Raw genomic sequence first — 14,669 nt, 5'->3', positions numbered from 1 at the left:
CCAGAATTGCGCAATTGCGCCTCTGAGGCGCGCCTCAGTCCAGGTGAAGCGTACGCCTCATCCAGGTGAAGAATTGCGTAAGCCTCGAGGCGTTTTTTGGTCAAATTGCACAAAGGCGTGCCTCTAATTGCGCAATTTTAAACAGAGATGATCACCAATAGTTCTTCTCAACTGTGTCATATGGAACACCGGATGTATAGTAGTGGTCGGGGGTAACTTCAATCGATAAGCCAATGCGTACGCCTCATCCAGGTGAAGAATTGCGTAAGCCTCGAGGCGTTTTTTGGTCAAATTGCACAAAGGCGTGCCTCTAATTGCGCAATTTTAAACAGAGATGATCACCAATAGTTCTTCTCAACTGTGTCATATGGAACACCGGATGTATAGTAGTGGTCGGGGGTAACTTCAATCGATAAGCCAATGCTCCAATTCTCTCCAGTATCTCATAGTGATTAAAGTACATCGGGGTCAGCTTCTCATTCCTCATATTAGATATTGTCCTTTGTCTGCATGAACGAAGCTTCAAATATACCTTATCAACTATCTGAAACTGCACGTCCTTCCTGCACTTATCCGTCTTATTCTTCATGATTTGTTGAGCCCTCAATAAATGCATTTTTGATTCAGCCAATACCATATCTCTCTCCTCTAAGTACTGTTCCACCAACGAGACTGGTGTGCTACTATGCCCAAAATGCACCATGTGAGATAGGTCCCTCTCATACAACACTATGAAAAGAGTTATCTGTAAAGCCAAATGATATGAAGTGTTGTACGAGTACTCCTCCCATGCCAACCACTTGACCCACAATTACGATGTATCCATAACAAAATATCGCAGGTAAGTCTATACGCTTTTGTTTACAACCTCCTTCTGCCCATCCTTCTTGGGGTGGTAAACAGTGCTCCCTTTTAATATTGTCACCTGAATCCTAAAGAGCTCCAAAAATGATTGAGGAAAATCTTATTTCGGTCGGCACTATAGATTTTGATATCTCATGCAATTTGATCGCCTCTCTAATAAATGCCACTGCCACTGTCACTGTTGTGTACGGATGTCATAAGAGAATAAAATAAGCATATTTTCTTAATCTGTCTACCACCAACAAAATCAATGTAAACACCTCAGACCTAGGTAGCCCTCAATAAAATCCATGGTGACCTCTTCCCACGCTCTGTCTTGAAGAGTTAGAGGTTCAGTAACCGTTCTGGAGCTATGGCCATATTTGCTCCTCTGACACACCTCACTTCTAGCCACCACCATCTTTTTCACTTCCTTATGCATCCCCTTCCAATATAACTCGACCACCAAGCACTTTTATGTCTTCTACACCCTTGAATGACCCTGCGACAGTGCTCTCGTGGAACTCCTATAGAAGGTGAGGAATATGGATTGAGGTAAGTGGCAACACAATTCTCCTTTGAAACAATAGTCTCTCCCCCTCTAGGGAATAGCCAAGGTGGCTACTCTCATCCCTCTCCAAATCTTCCCTAATCCCCCTTAGCTCCTCGTCTTAAATACTCTCCTCAATAGCCCCCCAATCCAACATCAGTGGTACCAAACTCCTCTGGTCTGTCGTGATAATGAAATGTCGGCACAACAAGTAAAGCCGCCACTTCCTAATGGCAACACAACTCCCTCTCACAGATTGACTTTTGCCTAGCTTTACTATCAACACTTGGCTGAAGTAAGCTATAAGCTTCTGATATTACATGCGCCCTACCCCTAATCCATATATTGATGCATCAGTCTCCACCATAAAAACTTGTCTGAAATCTAGTACGACCATGACCGGTATTGTGGTCATGGCCTTCTTCATTATCTCAAAGGTCTGAGTAGCCACCTCACCCCATAGAAAATTATCACTATTTAATTGCTCCGTTAGTTGGCCATGTTATAGTGTTGTATCCTCTCACAAACCTCCTACAGTATCCAGTTGTTGAACTCGGATAATATATATATATATATATAAAATAAATACCTTACCTGCTCTAGCGTCCGCACGTTGAAGCCACTACCGACGTTGCTTCTCCCCACGTCGCGCGTACGACTCGATCGCGTCGTTAAATGGCCGAAGAGACGAGGTTGCCCGTTCTGGACTCCGCTGGTTTCCTCTCTCTACCTCTCATTCCCGCTCTCTCTTTGTCGCTCCCTTCGACGATTCCTTCCCGTCCGACCGAAAGCCACGAAATTTTGATCGGGATCAACAACCGGAGCTCGTCGTTTCTCCGGCTCCCTCTGGACTTCTCGACTTTGCTCCTCCGTGCCAGCTTCACTCGACTCCTTCGACGACTTTTCCCTTCGGTCGGTTCGAAAGTTCCGACATATTGATCAGAAACAACAGAGGAGCTCGCGGCTGTGAACAGAACTTCCATCCGTCTCTTCCTCGGACCTTCGTGGCCGTGCGACTTCGTCCCTTCGAGCGACTTCCCTGCCAGTCGGATAGGAAGTCACAACGGTTCAATCGGAAGCAACGATTAGAGCCCGCTCACTGTGAAGGCAACTTTCTCCATTTCGCGTATTTCTTCGGTGCTGACAGACTTTGCTCCCTTCGATGGCTTGCTCTTCCAATTGGATCGGAAGTTACTACATTTTGATCGGAAGTAGCCACGGGAGCCCGCTGGTTGTGAAGTTAACTTTCTTCCTTGCGCGCGTTTGCTTGGCCAAATCCCATGAATAAAAACTTTAATTAATTATAATTAATTATAGATAATTAATTAAAAATAATTTATTAATTAATTATAATTAATTATAATTAATTCAAAAAAAAAGGAGAGGACCCTCTTGCCTCGATCCTCGAGCCGACAGTTGCCTACGACTTCCGCAAGGTATAAATTTCTGACTTAAATCCCGCCCTCGACGCGCTCGACGAGCTGGTGGATCTCCTATATGCTCTCTTGTTGCACGGTGGGGGAGAATCTGGTGCGATATGTGAGACGAGGCGGGTAAGCCCTATACACACTCTTGTAGTGTTGTGGGGACAGTACTCGACCTCGACATGAGCGCCAACGACTGCTACGAAAGGTATAATATTTTAAAACCTCATTCTCGGCGTTTGTATCGGACCGGAGAACCACCTATATGCGCTCTTGTAGCACGGTAGGAGGGAGCCCGGTGCGACGCATACGACGAAGTGGGTAAGCACTATATATGCTTTTGTAGCGTGGTGGGGAGATTCACTTGTGTTATTGTACCGATACTGCTGAAGGCCCCATGCACGCTCTTGTAGCGTGGTGGGATAAAAATTTGTACAGCCGCGGTGTCGAAGAACACCTACCATACACGCTCGAGTAGCGTGGTGGGAAGGCCTAGCTCTCCTACATTTCCCCCAAACGGGGGATATGTCGGGGTGCTGCTGAAATTTTCATTGAAATATGCAAGACTTAAACAATTTGAACACATCATTTGAGCAGCAATACGAAGGACAACAGAGGACTCGTACTTGAACTGAAAGCATAGAACTTAAGCAAAATCTAAGTGATTTCTAAAGGGCAAACCCAAACGAAATAAAATCAAATTGAAGCCAAATTCATATCAATTCAAATATGAAATTGTACCTGCAAAGTCTTCAGAAGACTCTGAACAAGCACTCGAACCATATGCAAGAGAACTTGAATGAACACGAATTTGAAAATTTTGAGTTAGACTCAAATTGTACTTAACTCAAACTGAAGTGAACTCAAAGAGCTTATACTTGAGCTTGCATATTTGAATTCGAGCAAGTGACAAAGGACTGTAGGGGACTTGAGCATGACTAGTACATCAAACAAAGATTTCGATTTGGACTGGACCTGAGCTTGAACAAGCATTTACACTTAAACAAAATAAAGCAACAAACAGACTTATAGAAGTCCTAAACTTGAATCAAATGACAAAAATCTTGTTATCGAAACCAGCCAACTTGCAAGTGAACTTGTATATTAAGCTCAAGTTGGGTTCAAACTCGACATGAGATATAAAGAACCTGAACCTAAACCTTCAGGAACACGAAGGGACTCAGTCTTGCATTTAACCCGGACAAAGAACTTGAACTCGCACTTGACCTCGTACTATACAACATTAAGTGGGAGTTATAGACTCGATGAACTCAAGTCTAAATGAAACTTAACTCGGACTCAAACATATACAAAGGGCAAAGTTAAATCATGTGCGAGGGAATTCAAATTACAAGAACATTTGTACAGTCAATAGCGACACAAAGTATGTTACAAGACCTTGATACATAAATTCATATGACAATCCCTACATATTCCTGTTGATTGAAGAAGGCAGAACTATCAATTGATTGTGGAAAACCTGTTCCTACAAACAAATGCAATCATCAAAACCACCTGAGATTGGTAAAAGGTGGATATGATGAAGGCGATAATAGGTCTTCTACAAACACTTCCAGTAGGCCATAGTGAATATAACGGGTCCCCCGCAAACAAACCCAAGTCACTTGTAGATAACAATAGCGGGTGTATCGTAGGAACAACAAACCACTATGGGCACAAGTATATAGATCACTTATGACTATGGTGATTAAGATCTTCAAGTATGTCGGGTATAAGGGCAACTCGATGTACGAAGAAGAATACCTCCTAGCAAAATGGAAGAGATATTTGAACAAATTAGAACCAAACTTTCTGGTGTTCCAATATCTCTTATTGACCCTATACTTAAGAAGAAAACAGTGCTTGTATCTACAAATATCAGAAATAACAAGTCCACTACACTGATGATCTCAAAAGGAATTCTTCGCAAAGTAGCGGACTTCAAAGTCCAGAAGAAGCTCTCCCTGATGAATGAGAAGGGGGGGGGGTCAACATCAAGACCAAACCGCCACCGGATCTGCAATACTTATGCAAGCAGACATAAGGCGTCTACAATCTACAACGATCGCCACCAGATCTGCAACACTTTTGCAAGCAGACATAAGGCGTCTACAATCTATAACGATCGCCACCGGATCTGCAATACTTATGCAAGCAGACAAAAGGCGTTTAAAATCTACAACGATCGCCACCGGATCCGCAACACTCGTATTAGCGGACAAAAGACGTGTATAAGATCTGAAATGAAAAGTTGTGTGCATCCAAATGACAATTTCCTACACAACTACAACTATTTCAAGCTACCCCTGCACGTGCACCGTATCTTGTATACACATAGTTACACAAAGGGGTATGTCAAATCAATGAAATTCCCAAGCACCCGTATGGGCCCCGGCGAGCGTGTTATTGGTACACACGTGACTTTTAGGGATGCTGTGCGGGTCAATAAGTGAATTCTTGTTCGAATCTGATCCTTCTGTACAATCAATAGGAGTCGACAGGGTTCAAACTTCTAAACAAATACAAGGTTGTGGCGACCGGTGTATTTGTTTTAATACATTCATATTAGTCCTTCAAGCCTATAATTAAAAGAATTCACTAAATAAAGGCATGAAGCCTACAAAACCCGATCCTCCTAAGCAAGTAAAATAGGAGTGGATAGGGTTCAAGCCATCGAATAAATATGCGGTCACAAAGTTGACCAGAATATTTATTTTGTACATTCATATTAGGCCTTCAAGGCCTTTAACAAAGAAATTTCACAAACAAGGACACAAAACCTATGAAACCCGATCCCCTATCGGTAAGTTGATAGGGTCGACAAGGTTCAATCAAATGGAAATGACCTCAAAATCACCCTGATGATGGCCATGTTGAACGATGATCTTAATAGTTTGCCGGGGTAGACAAATTCAAATATAACTTTAGCTTACAAAGAGCCAAATGCCTAGTCAAAAATATCACTAGGATTCATTCTCAAACAATTTCCTACCGATAAGGACGTGGTTACGTGTCCTCTGACCGGCGGTTTTGCCGGCAAATGGCACCGCAGGATAAACGATTATGACCCGGGGCCCTCTGAACCGAGTGATTTTTGCCGCCAAATTAAACCACGAAATACCGGTTATGGCCAGAGCTAATATGCTACTTATTGGCATCAAATCCTTGATATATGAATCAATAGGATATGTTCGATAGAGCACAAAGCCCTCTGTTAGCTAAGGTTGATTCAAATTTGTCCCCTTAAACAAACATCCACCCTAGGTCTACATGGCACCCTTATGCGAAGCAACCCATGGCTGCCGACAAGGATCTTTCTGTCAGGTTGGGTCGACTACCTCCTTTGACTAAGTAGACCAGGGACCACGATGGCCCGGGACGACGGAACTATGGGATCTTGATCGGGTCCATCATCCATTCCCCCACCATCCGCTTTAAGTGAAAGATGAAGAAATTTCTATTTTAAATATCAAATTTTCCAAACTTTCAAACTCTTCCCAAATTTTCAACTTCAATCAATTTCCAAATCCAACATTTTCAAATATCAATGTCTATTGCTGCTACTATATGCCTGATACTACGTATCTATGGATACAACGTATCTGATCAACGATTAGCCTTAATCGAATGTTCTCTCTCGTTACTGGGAAGGGTAATTAACTATAGGGGCTTGCACCTATAGGAAACCAGAACTCAGATCATAAAGTCCTCGCAAAATGAGGGCGAAATCTTTGGGCAGTGACTTCTCTACAAACTCATCTACCTTCCAAAATTTACCCCAGAACTTAGTTCGTTAAAACTCCCACGCTCGAATAAAAACACAATTAATCAGTTGCGCGGCAGGGAGGCCGGGGCCGAATTTTCGGAGCCCACACCTGTCAACCCTAGAAAACCTCTCAACTCATTCAGATTTCTACCTAGTGGCCATTTCAGCATATCCTCAATCTTGGCTTGATCAATAGCTACCTCTTCTAAGATACCACGTGCTGCAAGTACTCCACATTGGGATGTGCAAAGCAAAACTTCTTTATGTTGGCTCGCAGTTGATGCTCTTTTAACACCTCCAATACCACTATCAAGTGCTCTAAATGCTCCTCGTCTGACTTGTTGTACTTGTACACTAGGATGTCATCAAAGAAAAATAGTACAAATCTCCTGAGGTATGGTCGAAACACCCTTTTCATGAGGGATTAAAATGTAGCAGGTGTGTTGTGAACCAAACAATTTCACCAAGAACTCATAGTGTCCCTCATGTGTCTTGAATGAAGTCTTGGTGATATCCTCTCCTCTCATCCTAATTTGATAGTATCTGAACTTCAGAATCTATCTTCGTGAGCACAACCACTCCAACAACTTATCTATCATTATAATAGAAAGCTTGTCTGGCATAGTCTGCTTATTCAGGGCCTAGTAATCCACAGAATCTCTAGCTCCCATCCTTCTTCTTGACTAGTAAAATTGGGCTAGAAAAAGGACTCACGCTCGGCTTGATGATTCCTGCCTCCAATATCTCCCGGATTAGCTTCTCAATCTCATCCTTCTAGATTTTAGGGTATCAGTAAGGTCTGATACTAATCAGTGGCACCCCCTTCCTCAAGATGATTGCAAGCTTTTTCTCTCATGATGGTTGGAATCCTTGAGGTGGTTGAAAGGCCTCATTGAATTGCTATATATGAAGTTGTGGTAAAAGAAGGATGTCTCATCCCTCCTACAACCTGATTCCCTCCAAACACTGCAACACCACTAGAAATCCTCCCCCCATCTCTTGTATGGTCCTCCCATGGTTTTGAGAGAAACCATGACTTTGGATAACCCCTCATCTCTTTTTATCACTTCCCTCCTTCCCTCCATCATTTCCATCATCAGTGCTCTCTAATTAACCTTGTTGTCTTCCAAGGTTTGCAACCATTTCATTCCCAAGATGACTTAAGTGCTTCCTAGCTCCAATGGAATGAAGTTCTCTCTCACCCAGACCGCCTGTGTGGTCAAAACCACCCCCTTACACACTCCTATATGTCACCAACTTCCTTGTGCTCATCATCACCCCGTAGCACCCTATGTCGACCCGTTTCACCCCCAATTAGTCGATGACCTGGTTGGAAATGAAATTATGGGAAGCCCCATTATCTGTCAGCACCACTACGTCCCTATCTTGTATCTCTCCTCTCACTTTCATGTGTAATTTGGAGTGAATCCTACCACTGAGTTCAGGGAGACCTCCATCACGTCTTAATGCAGATCTTCTTCCTCTTATATCACTGCCTCACTCCCTCCTCCCTCAGTTTCCTCGACACCCTTACACCTGTGCTCCGGTATATACCTCTCATCACATCTGAAATACAACCATTTCACTCTCTTTTCCGGTAACTCCATCTCAGAAAATTTCTTAAAGTTTCTCCTGTCTCCCTTCTACAATATTCTTCTTTGTGGTCTACCTAAGAATACATGTTGTCACCCTCTTTGGTGCTAAAAAGGTGGTGGTCATCCTGTATGAATCTCCTTAGCTGTCGTCTCTTGCCCCTCTTCAAGTTCTTGTGATCCTCCACTAACTAGGCTAGTTCCATAGCCTCTTCCAAATCACGAGGCCTCATCACTCTAACGCTGCCAGAATATCTGGTTTGGGCCCTTTCGTAAGGTTTCCCTTCAGTACAGTCTCTGAAAGCCGATCCAATCGGCTAGGAAGGTACTTAAACCTCTCACAGTACTCCACCATTGTCCCCTCTAGTGTTAGAGCGAAGAACTACTCATAAAAGTTTCCTCCCATGCTGGTTCAGAAATGTTCAACAAGCAGTCCTTAAGGTCTCTCAAATTCCGTATGGGTCGATATCTCTCCTTAGGTACCATGCCAACACTTTCCCCTCCAAGAATAACTCGGCCACCGTTAGTCTCTCCTTCGTCAACCTATTGATGAAAAAGTATCTTTGCACCCTATCCAGCCATATGGATCATCTCCCTCAAAAATAGGCATATTCAGATTCCTCACCCTCGAATCTTCTCTGTTCACCCTGTTTCCTCCATAATCTCTCATTCATCAACGGGGTGGCCCCCCAAGTGTCTCGATAATCCGTTCAATGCTCGGACTCAAAATCCCCTCCTTCCAAATTCAACACCACTCCTGTCATAATTAGCCCCTCTCGTTTCATATTTAACGCTTATACCCAATCCCCTCATGCCTCTCCCCACACCCTCTACACGTCTCCTCCCTAGGAATAGGATCTAGGGGAGGCATTCTTTCTTCTCTCTCCATTGTCTCCAACTCTTGATCTTCTCTTCTCCTTATCGAATTATGATTTCCCCCACTCCCTTGGCCGGTAGCAGCTTCCCTCACATCTGATGATGCCGTTTTGGTTTGGATCTCAAGCATCTTCCTCATCTTCTCTTGCATAATGGCAATCTTCCCATCGATCTTCTCATGGATGGTTGAAATTTGAATTTTGAATTATGAAATTTTTTCTTCTAAATTAGATTTCAATTATCCGACCCCCCTTCCAACGCTTCTATCTTTCTTCCTACCATAGGTATCCAAATCTTGGCTCTTATATCAATTTGATACGCTGTGGAAGCGAAAATAGTAAGTAAAAGAGAAGAAAAACGTGTTAACACCAAGATATGGCTAATTTTTTTATTCTCTTTAATAATAAAGCAAGATAGAATTTATATATTATTCGAGAGGTAGATTAGCTCTTCCACGAACCCTAGACACCGCTAGGAATTCACAACAACACTAAAAAATAAAACTAAGCAATATCATAAACTAAACCCTAGACAACTTCCCCATAAATAGCCCTACAACATAATAACATAAATAGAATCTTCTTAATGAGCATAAACATAATTTAAGAAACCTTCCTAAATAATTTGACCCTTCCTAATTAGTCTAATCATAATTTAGGAAATATTCCTAATCAATTAGCATCATAAAAACATTCCTAATTCTTTCTTCCTTACACTGAATATTAATTTTCTTGGGCCTCACAAGGGGGACCGAAATCCCCTTCTTTTTGCTGCTTTGGTTTTGCCCAATGGTTTTTCTAGGTTTGGTCGGTCTGGGCTGGCCTGTTGACTCTTGCCCTCCTCTGGCGTAACAGTTACATTAATCAATAAACCTATTGACATACTTCATTGAATCAAAATCTACACTTGAGACCTCTATAAATATCCAAGCTTTGCTCACCCATTTTTCAAATGCGGGGGTTAGATTATTTATATTCATTCTATTTTGTCCATCTTATGGTCTCCAAAGGCTATGGGCCTAAAAAATTAGATGCTGCTAACACCCGCAAAACATAGTACCATTGAGGGTTCATGGAGCACTTTGAGTGCTTCAATCAAGGTTTAAAATTGCGTAATTAAGCCTCGAGGCGGTTTTCGTCCGTGAGGCGAGGCGTAAGCCTCGAGGCGGTCTGAGGCGTAAGCCTCACGGACACAGAATTGCGTAAATGAAAAATTAAGGATTTAAGGATGGCCGACCGTGCGGGACGCCTTCGGTTTCGCGAACAGAAGCTGGAAGGGAATTTTTTCGGAAATGAGGGAGACCGTGCGGGATGAAGGGAGGAAGAGGGTTCATTTTAAGTGGGTGGGGCCTATTCTGTGAGGCGTACGCCTCACCCAGAATTGCGCAATTGCGCCTCTGAGGCGCGCCTCAGTCCAGGTGAGGCGTACGCCTCAGCCAGGTGAAGAATTGCGTAAGCCTCGAGGCGTTTTTTGGTCAAATTGCGCAAAGGCGCGCCTTGAGGCGCGCCTCTAATTGCGCAATTTTAAACAGAGGCTTCAATTAGTCTAGTTTTTATTAATATTGAATTAATATTTAAATTATTTTATAAGCATTGTTATAAATTATGATGTACCAATATTTTGTAATAATGATATGCATTATACATGCATTTATCCGACACACGTCTGACATGTGTCTGACACACTATCTATGCTTATAATTGAAAAAAAGAAAATAGTGATCACAGGTATTTGATAAATATGTTATGAATAATAAATTTTAACTTTAAAAGTACTAAAAAGTAGCTTAAGTTAAGACTTATATAATCTTTTATCTTCTATTTCAAAATATATTACTTGGATATCTTAATAACTATTTAATACTAATTCTATTTTCCGTTTTGAACTTATTTTCTTATGCTTTTTTTATGATATTCAATTTTATTTTTTCTACAAAATAATTTATTTTTCTTAGCTTCAAGTTAATATTCTATAATATTATGTGGCTATTTTTCTTCAATAGAGTTTAAGTTGTTTAATAAATTTTAATGTATTACTTATTTTATGAGCAATTAAAGTAATTTTGTTATTATATGTATTCATCTCATGTTTATTTACATTTTTTATTTATATATGATTTTGTTTTAAATAAAATTTGTTTAAATGCTATAAGGTTATGTCCAATGAAGGTTAAATTCTATATTTTTAATTATAGATGTATCCGGCATTCATATAGCATCGTGTCAATGTCTATATTTACATATCAATGCATCAGGGGTTATAAATAAGCAGAGATCATAACAATGCCATGCAAGATTAAGAAAACTACCTCAATAGTGAAAAACATAAAAGATTGTAAACATTTTATTCATTTATTTTGTTTACATGCTTCTTGGTTTGCTGCGATAAATTTTGTTTCTTCCTATATTTAGTTATTTACTTTTATTACCTAGGAAAACTATCTTGGAGTAAGACTAATGATGATGACTTAGGAAGACTTGACTTTTTTTTGGTTTCTTGGTAGCGCCTTGATTGGCCAGCATGAGTGCGTGTGTTTAGTGAACATTGCTAGCTTGTCTTCCAAAATCATAACGTGTGCATCTCTTTACTGTTACTTTTGCATAATGACAATCTTTTTATCTTGTAGTTTCTGTTCTTGGATGCCTTGAATCTGAGAATAATTATTCTTTTTGTGGTTGTTCTTTCTGGCTTTGATCTCATGATATAAATGTTATGAATGACTGTTAGATTTGGAAAGTAGTCTTGTATGCTTAAAAGGTTTAACTGTAACGCATAGAAGGATGCAACAGGTTGGTGAATTTGAAATGCACATAAAGAGGGATGTTGGATCGACAAATACATCAGTATCTAATGCACTTCCAATTTTCTCTCCTTCCACCGCACCTCCCATCCCAAGTATGCCAATGTCCGAATCAAATCCTGCTCCTCAGTCTGCTGCACTTCCACCAAAACCCTCTTCAGCACCAAGCAGTCCTTTTGCGTATGTCTCATCTGTGAAGGAATCAAAACTTGCTGCTTTGGAAGCGTCGGGTTCAAGTGGATATGCTCTAGTGTCATCTCCAACGGTACATTTTTAACCTAATGATCATTTGATCCAAAAAAGTTGAAGTTGTCACGTTCTTTAACTGCGGATTCCGCCTCTACCATGTAGGTTGGCTCTTTTCGGAGTGGTAGAACAGTGAATGGGAAGAAACAGCCTCCAAGTTGTAAAGAGGTAAATTGACAATATCAAAGTTCTTTAAGATAAACTGCTTTTTTCCAAAACATGTATTACTAAAATATTTAATAGTAACTATAATCATTTTCAAACATGTTAAATAACAATTTTCTATTTTTAATGAACAACTACATTCAGGGTGCTGAAATCAAAGAAGGGCAGGTCATCGGCTACTTGGATCAGTTTGGCAATGAGCTTCCAATTAAGGTATGCTTCTTTATTGTTTTTATGTTGATATTTTGCTCAGAAAAAATTGTTTACTTCTATGCACATAACATGCCTACTTGATATTTTGTATGTAGTCAGATGTTGCTGGAGAAGTCTTAAAGATCCTGTTCAAAGATGGAGGTGATATTCATAAATTCAACCAAAACATGTTAGACATAACAATTATTTCTCTTAGTATGTAAATATATTTGGTCATTGGTATTCCTTTTGAATATCGCTGAGAAAATAAGCAATTTTCACACCACCAGCTATTTTCTCCCATGAAAGATTTGATGAACGGCTACATTTTCTTATCTTAAAGATATCATTGCTTGGAATTTTTATTTTTGGTTTTTGTTTTCCGCCATTTACACTAAAAGTGTACTTGTCCAATTCCTGAGCCTTTTGGAGACAATTTAAGAATGTGTGACAATTCACTTAAGATTTTACTTATAGTAAAAAAATGTCAAACTTGCACATGTTTTATAAAAAATTACAGTAAACGTGCAAGTTTGCACCTAATCCACCCTAATAATTCCACTGCAAGATGCTTGAGTTTCATGCCATTGCCTTTATTATGTCTAGTAATCTAGGTGATTGTCACCGGTTAGCAATTATATTCTGCAGTTTATCACTATTGATACTTAATGTGCTCACATGTATTTCTTTAACTTTAAGGTTTACTTTTACTAACAGAACCAGTTGGTTATGGAGATCCAATCGTCGCTGTTCTGCCTTCTTTCCATGGGATAAACAAGTGAGTTGCGTCCCTCAGCTGCAATGCTTTTGTTTGTGAAGGTGTTAGATTCAGATGGGTGCTCGTTTGCTTATTTATGTTCCACTCAGCTCAGCATTTTCGTGACTTTGATTCATGATTTGCAAATCACAAGAAAATTATTGAACTGTGATTTGAAAAATAAATTGTAGCCATCATCTATGCCATGAAAAATTACCGTTTATTCTTTCTTGTTTTATCCAGTGTATTGTATCTTTGAGGTACTGAAGTCAGGACAATGGCATTATAGTGTTCATTGGCTTATTTGGTTATCTTTATAATTTGATTTCAGCGACAGGTACCTTTTTCGCCTTTTTGCTTCTTTGCCTAGCAAAATAATTCAGATATAAAGATCACTTTCGCTAATCGTCTGGATGGCTGTATCTATCTTGTTAGGATTATTGTTAATTTATTTTTTCCTTTTTTTTTTTTTTTGTTGAAGAAATGCGATTATACCTATTTGTCCTGGTTTGCATGAGATTACTGAGCTATTGTATTTTGAATGGTGTTAGGAATGAATGTATGGAGCAGATTCAAGTATCTGTTTCCTACACATATCAAAACCAACGTCTTTTATGAAAACAAATATACCATCCAATGGTCGTAAAGTTTTCTTTTTAGCTTGACTTCTAATTTTCTTCCTTTTTAAATCATAATTTTATAAAAATTATTTATGGTGTCTTTTTTTCCTATTGCCAATATTTCTCGAGGGAAAAAAATTACAATTTTGCACCCAAATAACATGTACTTCTGAAACTAGTAAAAATTTTACATCAGACCGCGTACGGACTGAATAGCTTCTCAGGATTTAGATCCTCCATTAATAATGATAAATGGATAGGTAAAGTGACAATTTTAGACATTCATATTATTTTCAATTGTTAATAATTATTTTTCTTGAATTTTTTTCTTGCTTTTATAATAAATATCTAAAAATTTATAATCATTCAAAGTGAACTGAATAATGAGTATTGATTGCTTTTTTCTCTCTGAATCTAATCCGACTTCGTAGCTCCGACATTGACAAAACTCGAATCCTTAACGGGAAGCTATCCTAGTCCTGAGCCTTAAAAAACATTCTCAAAATGCTTGATGTTTGGCACTTGTTTACCTTGGCAACTAAATCAAAACAAATAATAATAATAAAATAAAAAATATACAATACCTGCTCTCTGCCCCATCCCGCATGTCGTCGACATAGTTCGCACGATCTTCGTATGTCCGGTATCGGATCTCCCAAGTCGCTCGCACGACCCGCTTGACTTGCGCGTCGTTAAATACACGAGAGAGGGAACACTTTTGGTCTCTAGTTACAAAATTTGACTTTGCTTTTGCGACTCCCCTCTCTGTAAGATTGGAAGTTACGACTTTGATCGAAAGCAAACACGGGATCTCGCTCGCAGTGGAGATTACTTTCTT

General features: G+C 40.0%; 1 protein-coding gene across 5 annotated transcripts in view; it reads left to right on the top strand.

Annotated features, from left to right (window-relative positions):
- Positions 1 to 13,566, top strand: part of LOC110109073 (biotin carboxyl carrier protein of acetyl-CoA carboxylase) — a 100,000-nt gene extending 86,434 nt beyond the window's left edge. For 4 of the 5 annotated variants that reach the window (XM_028692527.1, XM_020839970.2, XM_028692524.1 and 1 more), the window contains 5 exons: positions 11,841 to 12,116; positions 12,203 to 12,265; positions 12,407 to 12,475; positions 12,571 to 12,616; positions 13,172 to 13,566. In XM_028692527.1, the coding sequence (XP_028548360.1) occupies positions 11,841 to 12,116; positions 12,203 to 12,265; positions 12,407 to 12,475; positions 12,571 to 12,616; positions 13,172 to 13,236 (519 nt within the window). In that variant the 3' untranslated portion in view covers positions 13,237 to 13,566. The remainder of the gene's footprint in view (positions 1 to 11,840; positions 12,117 to 12,202; positions 12,266 to 12,406; positions 12,476 to 12,570; positions 12,617 to 13,171) is intronic. The other variant, XM_020839971.2, reaches the window with a different exon arrangement.
- The last annotated feature ends 1,103 nt before the right edge of the window (positions 13,567 to 14,669 follow it).

The sequence above is a fragment of the Dendrobium catenatum genome, unplaced genomic scaffold, assembly GCF_001605985.2.
Source record: "Dendrobium catenatum unplaced genomic scaffold, ASM160598v2 fragScaff_scaffold_156, whole genome shotgun sequence".
Taxonomy (NCBI): domain Eukaryota; kingdom Viridiplantae; phylum Streptophyta; class Magnoliopsida; order Asparagales; family Orchidaceae; genus Dendrobium; species Dendrobium catenatum.
This window is presented reverse-complemented; position numbering and strand designations above follow the sequence as displayed.